Source organism: Camelina sativa, chromosome 2, assembly GCF_030686135.1.
Source record: "Camelina sativa cultivar CO46 ecotype springtype chromosome 2, ASM3068613v1".
NCBI lineage: Eukaryota > Viridiplantae > Streptophyta > Magnoliopsida > Brassicales > Brassicaceae > Camelina > Camelina sativa.
In genome coordinates this window covers 5,279,814-5,299,239 of record NC_141881.1, presented here as the reverse complement: position 1 = coordinate 5,299,239, position 19,426 = coordinate 5,279,814, and the positions used below count along the sequence as shown (strand labels likewise).

At 37.9% G+C, this 19,426-nt stretch overlaps 1 protein-coding gene across 2 annotated transcripts; it reads right to left on the bottom strand.

Annotated features, from left to right (window-relative positions):
• Positions 1-56: 56 nt before the first annotated feature.
• On the bottom strand, positions 57-7,660 carry LOC147948311 (kinesin-like protein KIN-4A). 2 transcript variants are annotated; one of them, XM_087480852.1, is made up of 26 exons: positions 7,531-7,660; positions 7,149-7,278; positions 6,480-6,969; positions 5,700-5,996; positions 5,344-5,606; positions 5,042-5,229; positions 4,815-4,939; positions 4,645-4,681; positions 4,411-4,502; positions 4,214-4,324; positions 4,010-4,135; positions 3,811-3,904; positions 3,615-3,724; positions 3,408-3,506; positions 3,089-3,313; positions 2,873-2,953; positions 2,690-2,761; positions 2,444-2,537; positions 2,142-2,173; positions 1,946-2,043; positions 1,740-1,838; positions 1,428-1,649; positions 1,158-1,302; positions 919-1,071; positions 492-813; positions 57-407 (listed from the first exon to the last, which is right to left on the bottom strand). In XM_087480852.1, the coding sequence occupies exons 3-25, from the start codon at positions 6,600-6,602 to the stop codon at positions 595-597; spliced, it is 3,105 nt and encodes a 1,034-aa protein (XP_087336978.1). In that variant the 5' UTR covers positions 6,603-6,969; positions 7,149-7,278; positions 7,531-7,660; the 3' UTR covers positions 57-407; positions 492-594. The 2 variants fall into 2 exon arrangements, with proteins under 2 accessions (XP_087336978.1, XP_087336974.1); XM_087480848.1 differs by lacking the exons at positions 7,149-7,278; positions 7,531-7,660 and having other exon boundaries at positions 1,428-1,838; positions 6,480-7,065.
• Between the last annotated feature and the right edge of the window lie 11,766 nt (positions 7,661-19,426).

The window sequence follows — 19,426 nt, the reverse complement described above, 5'->3', positions numbered from 1 at the left end:
AATCTTAATTCGTAAGCTATGACGCACTACAACTTGTGAGACTTGGAACAAAACTAGACACTAAAACAAATATTTCTCATTTACAACAAACCAAAGAACAAATAAAAGTGGTATTGTTCATACAAATATCTGCAACTTGAGGACGGGTTTATTTCCTCCATGAACTCCTTTAGAGATGTGTATAAGAATGTCGTCAATTCTATCAACATGAAAAGAACAATCTGACTCCTAGAAAGCCGTCAACTATCTGTTAGCTACAGGCCACAGCAAGCGATTGGCAGCACCCGCCGCTCGTCCTGATGGTTCTCCTTAATACGGTAGACACGCCAAATAACGAGGTTCTTCATACCACACAAAACCTTAAGAGTTTTCCTCCCAAATGAAACACGGAAGCAAGCCTACTCTCTCTGTTGTGCATGAATTGATCTTCGTTAGAAAAGACAATGATATCATCTCCAAGTCTCTTAAATAGTAATAGAAGAATTTGTTACCTGCACCCATTTGGATGATCCTTTCCATAAAAGTCTCATACTCACAAGTAGAGAGAGCTTGGACACTAAAAGATTCTCTCAGAAAACGGCAAGCAACTATAAATCACATGATCTTATTAGGCAGAGCCTTGAGTCGTGGTTTTGACTTGAGGAGTGTTTCGTCACTGTGCCTAATCCACTCCGAGAGTCTCCATGGCTTTTGCCACTTCCATTTAAATTGAACGATCCACTGGTGATGACTTCTCTTCCACCTCCAAAGTTTCCCACCTTGTTTTCCTACGGCTGATAGTTTTCTCATCGATACTTGTCCCATCGGTACCATCTGCACCAACCAAAAGTTGCATAGGAATCTTACACCACTATAATGAAGCTTGTGTTTTTATGCGCCAATGTAATCCTAGAAAAGCAATAATAAAATGAATTTAACCTTCTTGTTTGTATCAATAAATGTAGCCGATCCTCTAACTTTCCCGTTAGCAATCCCTGGGGTAAACTTGAGCTGTTTCTGTGCTGGCACGGTCATTGGAGACGTTGTGCTCCGGTCTTCAGCTAAATCTTTCACTGAACTCGGTGGGGTTCCCTGCACCAACATTTTATTTCTCATGTGTTAATATGGCAAACCAAAACTAAATATGGATAGAATAAGAAAGGTGGTATAAATCTTACTAAAGTTGCAACTGCTTGCTCCCTCACTTTTAACTCCTTTTCTGCTTCTTTCCTTCTTAACTCACTCTGCCTCAGAAGGCCAACAATTTCTTTGAACTGATCTTTCATTTCTTTTATTTCTACATCTTTCTCCCATAATTGGCACCTTCATAAAAAAAAAAAAAAAAAAAAAAAAAAAAAAAAAAAAAAGAAAAGAATGCATGAAAAGCTTTGATTGGAGATTAAACTCTAATGCTGAAAACGATTTTCTTGAATGTTGACTCAAGGCACCTTGTTTCGGCAAGAGAATTGAACATATACTGAAGCAAATTCTTTGCCTCTCCCATTGATCGTAGCTGGTTCCAGCGGCCACGGTTTGTAAAGGCCCGCTCCCTTTCTTCTGCCTCAGAAAGTTGTGACGCCATTGCTACTAGAGAATTAGAAGATATACCGAGCATGTTCTCAAGTGACGATATCCGGGCCATCCTTGCATTAGGTGACAATGATGAAGCCCTGAAACAAAATTCGTATTTAAGAATAGGGAGCAACTTAGAAAGCAATGAAAAATTCATGAAAATTAAAAAAAAAAAAAAAAAAAAGTACCTAGCAAAGCCATTCTTTCCTCTTGGAGGACTTAACCCTTTTACTGCAAACTCATCCACTTGTCTTAAAACAGCCAACTCTTCTGCCAGAGCAGCGCGTCTGAAATTATCGTTATACGCATAATCAGTAACCACAAAATAAAATAAAAGATAACGGCCATTGTCATGCTAAAACTATTGCAGAACTAAAATGCATTCGAGACATACACATGGCTTTGTTTCTCGTACTCATGACGTACTTCATGCACATTCACCATGATTTCCAACTCATGATCAAGCCAACGCTGCAACGACTTCTCATTGGTCTACACGAGTATGAATTGAATCAAGACTTTTCAAGAATCACAATGATACAAATTATTACCTAAGATAAAGAAAAATTGGGACTGTGTTAAACCCGTACCTGACCATTTGTTCCAAAGCCATTTGTACCAGCTGCATAGATAGTTTTCTACTTAGAAAAACAAAAACATAAAACAAGAACCAGCGTATTTTATATGATAACTCCTACATAGCCCAAGATATCTATGCAACCGGCTCGATGAATCAACTAGATTAGGTGCAAATTTCCAATAGACTATGTAAACGTACGTATCACAACAATCAACTAACTACTTGGTGACATGGTTACATTTAAGTGTTCCAAGTATCTTACTAATGCTTAAACCGCGAAACACCCAATCCTAAAGTTTTTATTAATCATACCAGTGTGTTCACGAGGAGATGATTTCCGAGCTTCCAACAACTCTTTCAACCTTTTGGTAGCCATTGCAGCTTCTTCTGTCTTCCTCTGAAGAACCTGAGAGTGAAAATTTTCTTTTAGTTTCACAGCTGAATCTTCTTTCTTCTTTTTTTTTTCTTTTTCTTTCTTTCCTGGTCTTTCAGAGATAATGGAAAATATAACTCAAGGTTCAAGCTTTCAAAATTACAAGGTAACAATCTTGTGTTTACCAGTTTCTGGCGCTGATTTAAAGCTTGGAGCTTGTGCCTTTCATACTCGCTCTTTCTCCCTTCTTTCCGTAACTGTAAAAAGTTTAAATATTAAGTAAAAATAGAATCTAAGATCATTTGAGAAAAGACTTACTTGGTCAGAAGATATCAATGCTTTAAGTAAAAAGAAAAAGGAAAAGGTACCTGCAAAAGTTCCTTCTCCCGGGAGGCTTTCCACTGTCTAAACTGTTCTGCTTCTTGTTTCATTCTGTGCTGCAGTTGAACCTAGAAAGGTAAAAGGAAGAGAATCAAAACTAATGCACTGTCAAAGAGAAGGTGTGACATGAGTGAGTCTATATGCATGATGACATGATTGCATTTTCAGAGTAAACCAACAGAGATGTATCATATTTTGTATACCTTTTGTGCCTTGATGGATTGGATTTCATCTTGTAACCTCCGAGCCGCGTCATCACTCTTTTGTTTCTGCTTCAGTAGCTGAACCTGGCTCTCTTGCTTTTTCTTAAGGTCTAGAATCTGTGCTTCAAGCGCTTTTAAGTTCTGCGCATGCACATCTTGCAACTTCTGTGCTTGACCATCCGATGCAAGGTTCTCAATTTCAGCCAACAAACGGTTTCGCTCTTCCTGAATGAAAGAAAGAAACAAATTAACAACTCATAAAACGTTTTTGTAATGAAACTTCTTAGAAGCACCAATTGAAAGTGATGTTCGACCGGACCTGAACAGATCTCTTTTCATCCTCCACTTCTGCAATTTTCTTTCCAAAATGTTGCTTTAGCGCAGCCGGATCATACCCGTCAAAGAGCTTCATTTCAGACTGTTTTCACACATCGATTTATAGACAAGAATAAAAATCTCTATATGCACAAAAGGGAACCAACCACCAACGACATTCTAGTGCATGAAATAACGAGTAAAAAGAGACCTCTTTTTCCTCTAGACGGCGGTTCAGTTCATGCAACTCTTTGTCCATACTATTTTGCAAGAGCTTGTGCTCCCACTCCTTTGCCTCTTCGTCTATTTCCCTGGAATCACCTGCAGATAATAAAAGGCCTCTTTTAGTTTCCCAACTCTTTTGAGTCGAAAAGAAGACTCTTTTCCACCTTTAACTAGTGTTATACCTGTTGTGGCTTCAACCATGGGATAATTTGAGGACTCGATACTGTGCAAGCTCCTTTTAAGCCCATCTGGTCTGACAGAACCAACAAAATCATCCTGCCACCACATAATTCAGGCATTTCATAATAGTAAAAAGGATCTAGCATAAATAGTCTACCTCAATATGGGTAGCCGCATATAAGAAGGAAATAAAAGTATTACAGCTCGTATGTCTTTAAAGTCTTTATCAGAATGCTCTACACCAGGACATCTGCTACGGTACTCATGAAGTTCACGGCAAAGGTCTTCGTTAGCAGTTTCAAGCCAAGAAATCCTTTCCTTAAGAACCTACATCATCATCACACCATCTTTATAACCCTGAAAAACTACATGTAAATCCAAGATACTAAACGCTAACTAACATACCTGGATTTCTGCACATGAGGATCCTCCGTTCCTTAAAGAGAGCTCTGCCTGCAAGTATTCTACCTGTTGTCGCATTTTTAGCATCTCACTGGAGACAGGATCTCTATTAACCTGTTTTTTTTTAAGACAATTTAGAGTAATCAAGTTTTAATCATTAATTAGTTTCTTTTGATTGGCATAGCAGGATAGCTTCATACCACAGGTTTATTCCGGATGTTTCGAGCACGATTTGCATATTTTAAAGTGTTAAGTGTTTCCTCCGCGTTAATATCTGCCGGACTGATGCAAGCTGGAGGAACCCGAATAGCAAGCATGGAGAAATTGAATGAGCATTAACCAAACTTGCGCAGATAAATAAGAATGAAAACAAATGATAAAAAAAAAAAAAAAAAAAAAAAAAAAAAAAAAAAAAAAACTTGCAGGTTACCTACCTATCATCACAGTTCTGCTGTTACCTCCAAGGGAATCCTTAAAAAAAAAGTAACATTCACAACACCTTGAGAATGGAGCAAACCAGTGTTTACATGAAGCAAAATTGAAAACAAAAAAATATATATATATATATATATATATATATATATATATATATATATATATATACCTGCAGAAGCCGTGTAAGTTTACTGTCTCTGTAAGGAACATGGGCACCTTCTTTACGCTTTTTCTCATCACCGAGCGCACTGATGACATTACCGAGTGCAAGGAGGCCTTTATTTATGTGAACTCCTGGTGAAAAAGAATCAACTTCCATTACAGCGCACAGTCATCAAAAAAGCTTTATTTCTCTGGTTTTGGGAAAAAAAAACAGATCGATGAACACATACATACCTTCCTTAAATCTCAAACCATCAGAACCCGTTCTTTTGGCTCGTTCTGAACCAGCAAGGTCTACTAGGTGCAACTTGGCACACAGATATTCTTCTTTCAAGCACTCATTGTAAGCACCGTTTTCAGGAGAATCCGTGTTAATTTTGCGCATCTGCTCCACGGTGATTGTGAATATGGCATGTGAACGACTGCGGAAATACCAATAAAAAAAAAACATGACTACTTTTTTATGACAGTTTTAAGGTATTAAGTTGTACATAAGACATATATTATTATGTCTAATAACAAAGTGTATAGGTCACCTGGACTGATTATTCATGTTAGTACTACCGGTAGCCCTGCTGACAGACCCTTGGTCAAGACAAGCTGCCATCTCTTTCAGCGTACTAACGCTGACTTCTGTGGATCCTGCTAGTGTGATAACACCACTGGATGTTTCTCGTATCTGTATTGGTGGCTTCCCAGGGACATGATGTGCTACCTTGCCAACGTGTCCAGTGCTACTAGTGTCTGATTTGTTAACAGTGCAAGGATCCAGCAAATCTTGAACCTCTTCTTTATGAATCTACCAAATCAAATATCATTAATGTCATGTCAGGAGGGGTTACAAAACAACCAAGAAACAACGAGGTTGGAAGAAAGAAAGAAAGAAAGCTACCTCGATAAAAGAAACATGGATCTGAAACTCAGTCTGCTGCTTCAAAGTTTCAATCTTGTTGAAGAGAGCGTTCATAACTTGAGGGATGATTCCGGTTTGACTGCTGTCTCCGCAGCCCGTACCCATTGTATATGTTTTACCCGAACCCGTCTGTCCATAAGCAAGAACAGTAGCATTGTAGCCTTGAAACAAACCATCAACGAGCGGGGCAGCGCATTCTTCGTACATTTCAGTAGATGGGGAACCAGAGCTCCCATATACATGATCGAATGTAAATGAATGTGATCCAATTTGTACCTGCCATCATCATATTCACAACACATAAATTACAATCAAAAGTTTCCACCTAACATTTAAGCATGTGTATGCAAATTAAAGATTTCAAACCACAATTCCCAATTTATTTTTATTTTTGGCAAGAAGACAAGTAAGGGTCAGTAGTGTTCAGAATTAGCAACAAAAACAATTGATCTAGTGAGCTAATTAATTAAGGAAATAATTTAATGATGCAATAATTCTAAAAAACAGAACTACTTAGCTTGGTCAAACATGCATAAAAAAAAAATTAAACACTCTGAAAAAAATCACTGATTCTAAAAAAGTCTCTCAAGATCTAGATCTCAGGGGGGGGGGGGGGGGGAGAGACAATTCCGAGACAAAGAAAAAAAAAAGCTAATCTGCTAAAAATTCACATTAAAGAATTCTTCTGCAAGTCCAGTTTAATAATCAGACAGGACAAAGCAGAGAGAGCTTATAACATTATGGAAACTGAAACTGTACCTGTGGTTTACCGGTAATGACAGTGACGCAATCTTTACAACCTTGAATCTTTTCGTCGCCGATGAGCGGTCTGATGTGAACAGCAACCTTAACGGAACAATCATCCGGCGGCGTAGATTCCATTGGAAGTAGAGAAGAAGTAAACTCCAATCGAAAGACAAGAGAAAGAGAGAGAGAGAGAGAGAGAGAGAGAGAGACAGTGAAGTTGCAGACAGACAAATGTGGTTTGGAGAGAGAGAGAGAGACTTGAAAAAGAAAAGGGTAGAAATGGAATATTGAAAAGATAAAAGAGGAGAGAGCTTAACCGCAACGACAATAACACAATCTTTTACTTCCCTTAGGCTTCACTCTTAGTCCTGAGTCCTTACTATCTCTTTCTCTCTGATAAACGGACCGACGTGACTTTACTTTCACTCTTTCCCCTTTTAGCCTCTCTCTCTTTCTTTCTTTCTTTCTTTCTTTCTCTCTTTCTATCTTTCAAGTGTGACTTCTGACAACAACAACAACAAAATAAAGTGGTCGAAGAGAGAATATTTAAGCAAAAGAGAGAAATTAGGTCAAATTCTCTACTTTATTGCATGTGCCATTGTATGTAACAAATGATTGTAGTTATTTCTTACATAGGGTTTGGTTTTCTTACGGCAATATAAAGAACAATTATGTGCTCACCTAAATTTCAACTGGTGAGTTTTTTTTATCGTTTGTCCTCCTCCTTATATTTGCAACTACCAAACTTTTGTGGGAGTTATGCCTCATAAGCTATATGACCAATGCATTGGTTAAGTTGTTTACATCTAATCTACAATTGTTTATAGAATATTAGTCAGTTTGGTATTTTAATATATGATTAGATAAGAAAACAAGACACCGCCAAAAAAATGGGTTGGTGACGTAATTGTGAAGTAAAGACGGCCATAACATATATATGTATATATATATATATATTGAGAAGGGAAAAAAACTAAATTATCACTACAAATTGTAGAAACGTTTGATATAAAACGTAAACAAATAGTGGATGCAAAGCTTAAATTTTTTAAAAAAAACCCACGGAAAGCAAAGGACGACTTTTGAAGAAAGGTCCACAAGGGGAGACAATGCCAGCTGGCGGAAGAATCGTGGTCACGTGGCTGTAGCAATGGGTCCCTAAAAGTATCGGCTTTATGGGAAGGAACTCCCCCCTACTTCTCCAAACCATTTCCTTATTAAAAGAGAAATAAATGAGACCAAGAAATAAAAGTAAAAAATAAAAAATAAAATTATTATGGAACAATATACTACACCAATTAAAGAATTAGCTAAATATTTTATAATATAATATCAAATTATATGTTATCTTAAATATAGAGATAAATAAGATAATGTATATCTTATATATACAATTGAAAAAATATACCAAAAGTATTAAAGAGAAAATAACACATGTCAAAAAAAAAAGGGTTAAATCATTATTGACAATATACCACACAAATTAAATAATTAATTAAATATTTTATAATATATAATATCAAATTATATGTTGTCTATAAATAAGATAATGTAGATTATATAAAATCAATTGAAAAAATACACTAAAAATATTAAAACAAAAATGACACATGTCGGAAAGAAAGAGTATCAAATAAAAATTTCTTAGAGCTTGTCAAAAGAGAACTTTACTTTATTATATAATATATATATATGCAATCTTATTCTAATTAAAACAAACTAAAGTATATTTAAATATATATAATTATAAGTATTTAGAGAGAAATATCTATTAAAGTAAAGAAATAAAAGAGAAAATCATTATGGGACAATATGCCAAATTAAATAATAAATTGAACATCTTATAATAATGTATAATATCAAAGTATATTTTGTCTTAAATATAAAGATAAATAAGATAATGTATATCATATAAAGTCAATTGAAAAAATACACTAAAAAATTAAAGAGAAAATAACACATCTCAAAAGAAGAGAGTGCCAAATCATTATGGGACAATATGTCAAATTAAAAAATAAATTGAACATCTTATAATGTATAATATCAAATTATATTTTGTCTTAAATATAAAGATGAATAAGATAATGTATATCATATAAAGTCAATTGAAAAAAATACACTAAAAATATTGAAGCAAAAATGATACATGTCGGAAAAAAAAGAGTGTCAAATAGCAATTTCTTAGAGCTTGTCAAAAGAGAACCTTACTTTATTATATAATATATATATGCAATCTTATTCTAATTAAAACAAACTAAAGTATATTTAAATATATATAATTATAAATATTTAGAGAGAAAAATCTATTAAAGTAAAAAAATAAAAGAGAAAATCATTTAGGATGCCAAATTAAAGAATAAATTGATCATCTTATAATGTATAATATCAAATTATATTTTGTCTTCAATATAAAGATAAATAATATAGTGTATATCATATAAAGTCAATTGAAAAAAATACACTAAAAGTATTAAAGAGAAAATGACAGATGTAGAAATAATAGAGTGTCTAATGACAATTTCTTAGAATTTGTCAAAAAAAACCTTACTTTAGTGTATAAGATTCTTATTTCCTCTCTTTTTCTCTTTATTTATTCAAATTTCATCACGTTAAAAAGAGTTAATTTCATTTAAACCATTTCTTTCATTTTTTTATTTTTTTACATGGGTTCTTTCGTTAGGTATATTAAAAAAAATGTTTTTTTTTCTTATAGTCATTATCTCATGAACAAAATTTAAAGATTTTGTTAAAAAAAAATTTAATAATTTGTTTAACAATATATTCGTTCATCCATGTTCGTCTAAATTTTGATTATCCTAGGTTATATCCGCTAGTTTATCTCTTTCTCTTAAACTACGATTGTTTTTGAGTATGAAGGATCGATTCTACAGTCGAAAGTTTGAGAAAGTGTCAAGTTTGCAGTTAGTTTATCATGTTATTGGTCACACCGGCATACCTATTAAGAGAGAATTATTGTTTTGTATAGAAATCCTAGAGTTTTAGTTAGCACATATGGTATATTTGTAGGCTTTTGACACCCCTAAACCAAGGTTTGATTCTCCCTTTCTACAAATTGCAATTTTTTTTAGCTTTTTACATTTGTGATATGGTTCAAAAAATATTATGACCACCGTAAAAATATTTTCTGGGTCCTGATCGGTCATAAATAAAGTTCGTATGGCGATGTTGCTTGAAGAGGAAGATGAGGTTACTTTTTGAGATGCTGGATCTTCCTGAATTCATGCCTATGGAGAGGAATTCGATCAATCTTGGTCAAACCCTAAATCCAAAATGTCAATGTATGATGAAATTTTATTAGAGATTTGCCAAGGAAATGACAATTAAGCCTAAGAAGATGAAGAGAGTAGCCTTATTTAATGAAAGTTTTAGTTCATCTTTAGTAGTGAACATGATCTCCAGAAGTGTTAGCTAAAGGAACATGTAACATCATATTTTCTCGTTTTTACTATGTTTTACTTGGTTCCAAGACTATTTTCAAGCACTTACACATCCTGGAGACATTTATAGGGGGGTTAAGCAAAAATAACCAAAAGACAAGCAAAACCCATTTTCCTGGACAGTTTTAGAGCTCTCAAAGTTTGGCTAACACAACTCTCCTCTATCTATGTACAAGAGAAGAAGATTAGAGAGATAAACTATACAATAGTAGATAATAACATGTAAGTCAGAGCAGGTTTTAAGAAAGGGTATAGGTTTTATTATCCAATGAATATGTTTTCACAATTGCTTGGATTTGTTAATCCTCTATAGTCTATACATATAGCTGTGGGCCTTAAAACAGTTAAGTTAAAAAAGACCTGTTGTACTATTTTTTTTTTAGTTAAAAAACTCTTGTACTATATACCTATATGATCGGATTTTGGAAAAATAAACACAAAATCAAGTCGCCAAATTTAATATCAATTCAAATTAGCAGTTTACCACGTACACTGAAAAAAAATAAGACAGTGAAACTGTAAAAACAAAGATGCAGCCAATATAGAAAAAAACTTATTTTCTTATTAAGAATCACTTAAACAATCTTACAAGATATGTTTAATCAGATTTACACACAGTCAACACGACTTGTCACTGACCAATTCTTAATCTAACCAAAAACACTAAGAACCCTAAAAGCTTTTTCGCTTAGTTCTAAAAATTCTTCTTTGACGGCCAAACAACATGTTTGGCCTGATAACACAATATATAGGAACCCTCCTATGACCTACTTTCCTAAACAAGGATAAGTCCAAATCTTCTAGGCAATATGGTAATATCTTGTCCTCTAATTAACAAGCCTTCAAAAGTATTGCCACGTCATCCAATATTCATGACTCCTCCAAGACGCGTAAACATCTTCCAGAGTCCTACAACACAGCCTTGTAGCACCAGAACTTCTTCATGCTTTCATTCTCCCCCTTTTTATCTGAATGTGACAACTCAAGCTCTAGATGTGAATAGTACTAGAATCTTTCAAAACCATAAGCCTGAGCCACATTCAGCTATGACATCACCATCATCACCAATATCACCATCTCATCATACTCCCCCAGCGTGAGTGCACATTCATATAAAAAAAAGGATGAAGACATATATGCAGGGAGGCACAACAAGCTTCCTATCATGCCTTGTACCAAAAATAATCCTCAAGAGCATTTATAATGTTCTTAGGTTCAAACTGTGAAACAAAACAATGTTGCAGCACTCCTTTAGAATTCAGCTGAACATGACGAACGGTTTGCTCAACAAATTCAACTGCAACAGACTGATTCTTATGACCTTGCAATTGTTTAGATGTAGCTAAGAGTCCTGATGATTCCTCATTCCAATCATTACTATTGGATCTAGTTGATTCAGTTGTGAATTTTTCTTTTACAGGTTGTTCTGCAACATGCTTCTGTAGAACCTAAGGTTCAACCCCAACATCATCTTCAGTGACTATCTTCGAGAGATTGCAACATAGGTTCATTTCCTCAGTTTCCTAGATTACTTGATTATAATGTCTTTCATTATGTTCAGAACCCTTACTGTAAAGATCCTTTTTAGCAACCCAGACTTTGCAAAAGTGAGATGGATCGATAAAGCACTTCCTAGTCATCCAAAGCTCCTTGATCTTGTTCTTAAACTTGTAACACAAAGATTTGACATGACCAGGTTTACCACAATAAAACATTCATAAATCTTACGTCCTCGCTGGGATTTAGTCTAATCTTTTCGCTCACAAGAAGATATATGTTGATGTTGTGTGTTCCTGGTTGGTGCAACAGAGACCTTCTGTTGTACCACTTTTTCCAGAATACTTGACTCAGCTTCATGATTTACATTGCTCTTAATGAAGCTTACTGATTTATCACGAGACAACAGCTCAACAGTCTCCTCTTTGTGATAACCCAGACCTTGATGCTGAGATCCTACAATTCCCATAGATAGTATCTCATCTAGCTTTTTGCCACCATTGTTCAACATTCTAATTTTTTTATGATTCTCGTTCAGCTCCCTTTCAAGGCTTGTTTACCTTTCCTTCTTCAAACCATAGAGTTCTTGAAGATTTCTCAGTTTTCTCTCAAGCAACTCCTTTTCAGCAGGGAGTAGTTCCTTGCAAGTTGAGACTTTAGACTTGCATTCTTCTTCTAGCATATTGACCTTGGCTTCCAACTGCAATTTTTCTTTGATAAGTAGCAATTATTCATTACACAGCTGAACCCAATTGTCATAGAGTACACAATAGCTCTCTTTTAAAATTGATTCTTCATCATCATCATCTGAGCTTTCATCAGCTATATCATCACTTTTAGCACTGTATGCAAAAAGATTCAACATTCGTCCTTCTTCTTCATCCCATCACTCTCTGATTCTGAATCACTAAAGCTAACATATGCCTTATTAATTCCTTTCACCATGTTTGGGCATTCAAATTTTAAATGTCCAATCCCTTACATTGAAAGCACTTCATCTCCTTGCGCTTAACCATTGGAGACTCAAGTTTGTAATGACCAAAACCACCACATTCAAGACATTGAATCTCTTTTCTCCGATCAGCTTTTTCTTTCTCAGATATATTTGGCCTAGAACAAGACCTCTCTGTAGCACTTTGGTTCCAGCGAGTTAACCCTCGTCCATGTCCTTTTTCAACACGTTTGAGAGCTTTTCCAAAGTTTCTTGCCATCAAGAACATGTTATTTTTTATCTCTTGCAACTGATCACTCCTTTCATCTGCCTTGAATGCAATTCCTTTACCATGAATTCTCAGTTCTTCAGCAACTTCCATCTCCTCTGATTTTAGCATACCAACGAGATCCTCAAACTTCAAGGTGTTTGTGTTGTCAGATACCCTCATAACTGCTTTATGAGCTGCATACTTAGAAGGTAGAAATCTAATTAATTTCTTAACCAGCTTGGTATTCTTATAGATCTTACCAAGATTCTTTGCTTCATTAGCAATAGCACTCAATTTTGCACTAAACTGTGAAATTGACTCTTTTGGATCCATCCTTAAGACTTCAAATTGAGATGCAAGTTGGTCTAATCTTGTTCTTTTGACACTTGAGTTTCCTTCATGAGTCTTCTGCAGAATGTCCCAAACATCTTTAGCTGATGCACAACCTTGAACAAGCTTAAACTAATCATCATCAATAGCTCCAAAGATAGCATTAAGAGCCCTAAAATTTGTATTTAGACAAGTTCTTTTCTTCCACTGTCCAGCGTGCCTTAGGTTTGGTGATATTGTCACCAGCTTCGGTTTTCTGATATGGAGGCTCCCAGCCTTCTTTAACAGCCATCCAAGCATCCTCACCTAGATTACGGATCAACTGAACCATGCAGACCTTCCAACGACCATAGCTTTGTTCATCCAAGATCACAGTCCTTTGAAGCATCATCAACTCATTACCCGACTGCATCATTATCCCAAGATCTCAACCTGTAGCGAGAATAGAGCTCTCGTCGGTTGACTGTGTAACATCCGCGAACCAATTTTTAAGGTTTTGGTGTGGGTATCGATCGATACCCTTGGTGTATTGATCGACACCATGTTTTCTGGTTTGGTCCGGTTTGTTTTAATTGCTGTTTGGTTCGGTTTGACTCAAGAAAAATCCCTAAATCGTGTTATAAGTGGAAAAGCGACAAATTAAGGGTTTTAGGGTGTCTTGTCGCCGTTTTCAGAGATAGAGAGAGAGGATAGAGCCTATTGTGGTGTGAAGGAGATTAAAGGAGAAAGATCAAAATCGTTAGGGTTTGGGAGGAAACAGTTTCGGCATATCAAATCGTTCTCAAAGGTAATGAAATTTGGTAGGTTTATTCCCAAGTCTTTCATCGTCATTCGCCTTTTTACAGAAGTAGATTTAGATTTCAACTCGATGAGTTATTGGCAGTTTCGTGAGACACGTTTTCTCAGACGCGAGTTGGGACCATCGGAGATTGTAACTGAGATCGTGGTCTCGTGTGGTGCCCGATCGTGCTGACATTTTGTGGGAAGCTTCGTGACGTCTAGGGGTAGCTTTTTACTGGAGCGATTTGATAGTTAACGGTTGGTTTTTATTTTAGGGTTTCGTCTTTGAGACTGTTCTTTTCTGATGTTTCTGTCCAGTTTTGCTATAAGTCGTTTTTGGTTGTGTGGCTTGTTGTAGGGCGTTTCTGGGCTGTTTCAGACGTTAGGAGGGTCTCAACTGGTTGTATTGGTTGTTATAATCAGTTGATAAGGTGAGTGCTTGACCATGGTTGATCTAAGCATGAGATCTCTCTTGTTTGGGTGTTTTCTTTGCTGTTTTTGTTGTTTTGTTGCTTGGGTTCGTTGTTTTTGTGATTCCCAGTGATTTCCGAGGTAATTGGGTGAGTTTGAGACGGATTTGAGATGATTTGGAAGGGGAGTTCGACGTTTGTGTTCGCGCAGATCGTGTCTGCAGAAGAGGCATCGGTCGACACTGTTTAGCATCGGTCGACACCATTGTTTGTAGTATCGATCGACACCGTGAGGCATCGGTCGACACTGGTCTCAGCCGAGACTTGTTTTCCTGGTTTGATGTATTATTGTGTGTTGTTTGTTTTGCTTAAACATGAGGGTCTCATATGCTTGTGTTTATAACCTAGTAGATGGGAGGACGGCCTCACTAAGTATTTATGATAATACTTACGCATCTCAATTGTTGTTTGTGGTGTGCAGGTAAAGGCAAAAGTGTGATCGTGGAATCATGGCGATGAGGAGGAGGATGATCTAGGGTCTCGTTTGTGTGTTATTGGATTTGTTGGTTATGTTGTTGGAACCTTGGTTAGTGTTATGGTAGGTTGCCGGATAGAATGGTTAGGAATGTTATTGTATTGATGATTTGTTGGTTTTGTATTATTGGTATGTTTCCGCTGTGCTTAATGTTATTGCTGGTTTAATGTTGAGTTGTGGTTTGGGTTGGTTAATTAAGTAGTATGGGATGCTTAATTATATATTGTTTTTAATTATTAAAAAAAAAGGGGGTCGGGTTGTTTCATTTTGGTATCAGAGCCCTTACGGTTCTAGGTTTGGGTTCACTAGGCATTGTGCTGTAGATGTTTGGGATTTGCATGCTTGAATTGATTATGTGAGTTAGTCAATTGTGTGTGGTATGGAGTCTTAGAACATCCTCTTCGAGCCTTCAATGAGATTCCACGGTGAGTTATTGTTATGTTTCTTTGTGTGGTATTGATTTGTTTTCTGCTTGTTAGCCTCTGCTCTTGGAAGATGAGTGGTTAAGGTGTTTGAGTAGTTGGTCGTGGACGGGGACGTGGTCGTGGTCATTGTCGGGCGGGTCCCGAGGCCAGCGAGTGTGGGGTCCAGAGTTCCACAAGGAGGTACGTCAGAGGGTCGCAAGCATATCAGGAGGGACCAGAGGGGATTAGCCGGTGAGCGTGCCGGGGGTGCTGGGAACCCAGGTGTGGGGTTGCAGCAGGTGGAGCCCAGGGTCGAGATGATCGGTTGGTGGATCTGTTGGCGTGCTGTTGGAGCGGTTACCGAGAGGGGTACCAGTGTAGGCTCCAGTTGTGCCGCATGTGGCGGGGTGCAGTCGAGGGCTGCGGATGTTGTGGACTTTCCACCTTATGTTAAGAGGATGGAGCGGTTGTAGATGACCGGTATGAGATTATTCTCAAGAGGTATCGGGCCTAGAGAGGCGGATAGGTGGACATATGCAGTTGGAGCAGATACTTCTCTGCTTGGTGGTTAATCCAGTTGGATATAAGTTGAGTGGGCAGGTGTAACATTGCAATGTTATACTCGGACCACAGGAGGTAGTTGTGTCGAGAGATGTTTATAGTCGTTAAGGATTGTTGCTCCTGAGGGGATGGTGATTCCCCTGAATACCGATAGCTCGAGGGACTGAGGGCTCCGAGAGTGGCAGAGGGGATGTTGTTCTCCTGAGGGGATGAGTAGTTCCCCTGATACCGAGATCTTGAGGATTGTGGTCCAAGAGTGAGACGGTATAACTCGAAGACGCTGGTCTGAGAGTGAGATCGGTATGACTCGAAGGTTGTGACCTAAGAGTGGAAGAGTTGGGAGCAAGAAATTCCTAGGACGTGAGTATAAACATAATGATTGAATGTAGACCTTGAGAGATTGACGGTGGTTTAATCTCGAGTTTTGAATGTGTTGACTTTTGGGACAAGGTTTTATGACCATAGCGTTTATGAATGTTTGGCTGTGTGCCAGGATTGTGAGGCCGGTGGTGCCGGAGTCCCGGGAAGGGGAGTTACAGCAGGATTGAGCCGGGAGAGGCATGTTTGCCAGATACATAAGTTCACGAAAAGCCTTCATGGTAGGATAAACTAATCGTTGTAACGATGCTGGATGAAGTTCATTGGAGTTGGACAGGGTTGCTAGATCCAAGGTTTTGGTAAACTTGTTGGAGGGAATAAGTCAAGTGGTTTGAGTTAGCTGCCTGCAAAGCATTTGACGCGGTGAATCAGAATATGCGAACGTATGGTACTTGTTTGTTTTATTACGCTCGTATTGATGATTTACTGTGGAGAATTGCCAAGTGGAAAAGCTATTTCTGGAATAAGTTATCTTGGGGAAGTTTCCCTAAGTGGCAAGTTACTAGAGGTTCTTGGACGAACAAGAGGGTTGATATTTAGGTGGCGGCGAGTTGATGTCGGCATACTTGAGTATTTGTTTAGTTGAGCTGAGGAAGCAACTAGAGGATTTATGGAGCAAGGGATTTATACGTTCTAGTGTATCACAGTGGAGAGCACTGGTGTTATTTATTAAGAAGAAGGATGGGAGTTTCCGCTTGTGCATTGACTAATGGGGTTTGAACCGGGTCACTGTCAAGAACAAGTACCCTCTTCCTAGGATTGATGAGTTGTTGAATCAGCTGGGAGGTGCTACTCGGTTTTCTAAGGTAGATCTGGCGTCGGGTTATCATCAAATACCGATAGATGAGGCAGATGTGAGGAAGACTGCTTTCAGGACGAGGTATGGGCACTATGAGTTTGTGGTGATGCTTTTCGGATTGACTAACGCGCCAGCAGCGTTTATGAGATTGATGAACAGTGTGTTTCAGGAGTTTCTGGATGTATCTGTCATCATTTTCATCGACGATATCCTGGTTTATTCTAAGAGTCCTGAGGTGCATGCAGTGCATTTGAGGGCAGTTATGGAGAAGCTGCAGGAGCAGAAGTTGTTTGCTAAGTGGAGCAAGTACAGTTTTTTAGCAGCGTGAGATGGGCTTTCTGGGTCACATTGTTTCTGCATAGTGAGTTTCTGTAGATCCGGAGAAGATTCAGGCTATCAGGGATTGGCCTAGACAACAGAATGTCACTAAGATCAGGAGTTTCCTTGGTTTGATAGGTTACCACAGGACCATGAGATGAAGTCTCTGGTAGGAGAGGTCAGTGCGTTGAGCTTGTGTGTGGTTCCTCGAGAACCATTGGGTTAGGAGGCGGCTTATGGAGCGGATCTTCTGAGCAGGGTGTGGTTGGCTTAGGAGAAAGATTTGGGGCTGGTGAATGTCTCTAAGGATGTTGATTCAGAGTATCAGGTCTCAACTAATGGTACTATCTTGGTGCACGGTCGGATTTGTGTGCCCAAGGATGAGGATTTGAGATAGGAGATCTTGAGGGAGGCTCATGCGAGCATGTTTTTCTATTCATCCAGGAGCGACTAGGATGTACCGTGATCTCAAGAGGTACTATCATTAGGTCGGGATGAAGAAGGTTGTAGCTAGTTGGGTCGCGAGGTGCGACGTGTGTCAGCTGGTGAAGGTTGAGCATCAGGTTCCAAGCGGATTACTAAAGATTCTACCCATTTCAGAGTGGAAGTGGGATATGATCACGATGGATTTTGTGGTAGGATTGCCAGTTTTCTCAGACGCGAGTTGGGACCATCGAAGATTGTAACTGAGATTGTGGTCTCGTGTGGTGCCTGATCGTGCTGACATTTTGTGGGAAGCTTTGTGACGTCTAGGGGTAGCTTTTCACCGTAGCGATTTGATAGTTAACGGTTGGTTTTTATTTTAGGGTTTCGTCTTTGAGACTGTTCTTTTCTGATGTTTCTGTCCAGTTTTGCTATAAGTCGTTTTTGGTTCTGTGGCTTGTTGTAGGGCGTTTCTGGGCTGTTTCAGACGTTAGGAGGGTCTCAACTGGTTGTATTGGTTGTTATAATCAGTTGATAAGGTGAGTGCTTGACCATGGTTGATCTAAGCATGAGATCTCTCTTGTTTGGGTGTTTTCTTTGCTGTTTGTGTTGTTTTGTTGCTTGGGTTCGTTGCTTTTGTGATTCCCAGTGATTTCCGAGGTAATTGGGTGAGTTTGAGACGGATTCGAGATGATTTGGAAGGGGAGTTCGACGTTCGTGTTCGCGCAGATCGTGTCTGCAGAAGAGGCATCGGTCGACACTGTTTAGCATCGGTCGACACCATTGTTTGTAGTATCGATCGACACCATGAGGCATCGGTCGACACTGGTCTCAGCCGAGACTTGTTTTCCTGGTTTGATGTATTGTTGTGTGTTGTTTGTTTTGCTTAAACATGAGGGTCTCATATGCTTGTGTGTATAACCTAGTAGATGGGAGGACGGCCTCACTAAGTATTTATGATAATACTTACGCATCTCAATTGTTGTTTGTGGTGTGCAGGTAAAGGCAAAAGTGTGATCGTGGAATCATGGCGATGAGGAGGAGGATGATCTAGGGTCTCGTTTGTGTGTTATTGGATTTGTTGGTTATGTTGTTGGAACCTTGGTTAGTGCTATGGTAGGTTGCCGGATAGAATGGTTAGGAATGTTATTGTATTGATGATTTGTTGGTTTTGTATTATTGGTATGTTTCCGCTGTGCTTAATGTTATTGCTGGTTTAATGTTGAGTTGTGGTTTGGGTTGGTTAATTAAGTAGTATGGGATGCTTAATTATATATTGTTTTTAATTATTAAAAAAAAAGGGGGTCGGGTTGTTTCAGACTGCTCTGATACCAATTGTAAAAACGAAGATGCAGCCAATATAGAAAAGAATTCTTTTTTATTAAGAATCACTTAAACAATCTTACAAGATATGTTTAATCAGATTTACACACAGTCAAAACGAATTGTCACTGACCAATTCTTAATCTAACCAAAGACACTAAGAACCCTAAAAGCTTTTTCGCTTAGTTCTAAAAATTCCTTTTTGATGGCCAAACAACATGTTTGGCCTGATAACACAATATATAGGAACTCTCCTATGACCTACGTTCCTAAACAAGGATAAGTCCAAATCTTCTAGTCAATATGATAATATATTTTCCTCTAATTTACAAGCCTTCAAAACTATTTCCACTTCATCCAATATTCGTGACATCTTCCAGAGTCTTACAACACAGCCTTGTAGCACCATAACGTCTTCATGCTTTCAGAAACAACTTGCAATTAAATGTCAAAAAGAGGGTTTGTAAATTTAGTGGCAATAGAGTTTGATAACTGAGTCAGCCCCCGCAGTATATAGCCATGGTTGTCGCGGATGAAACTT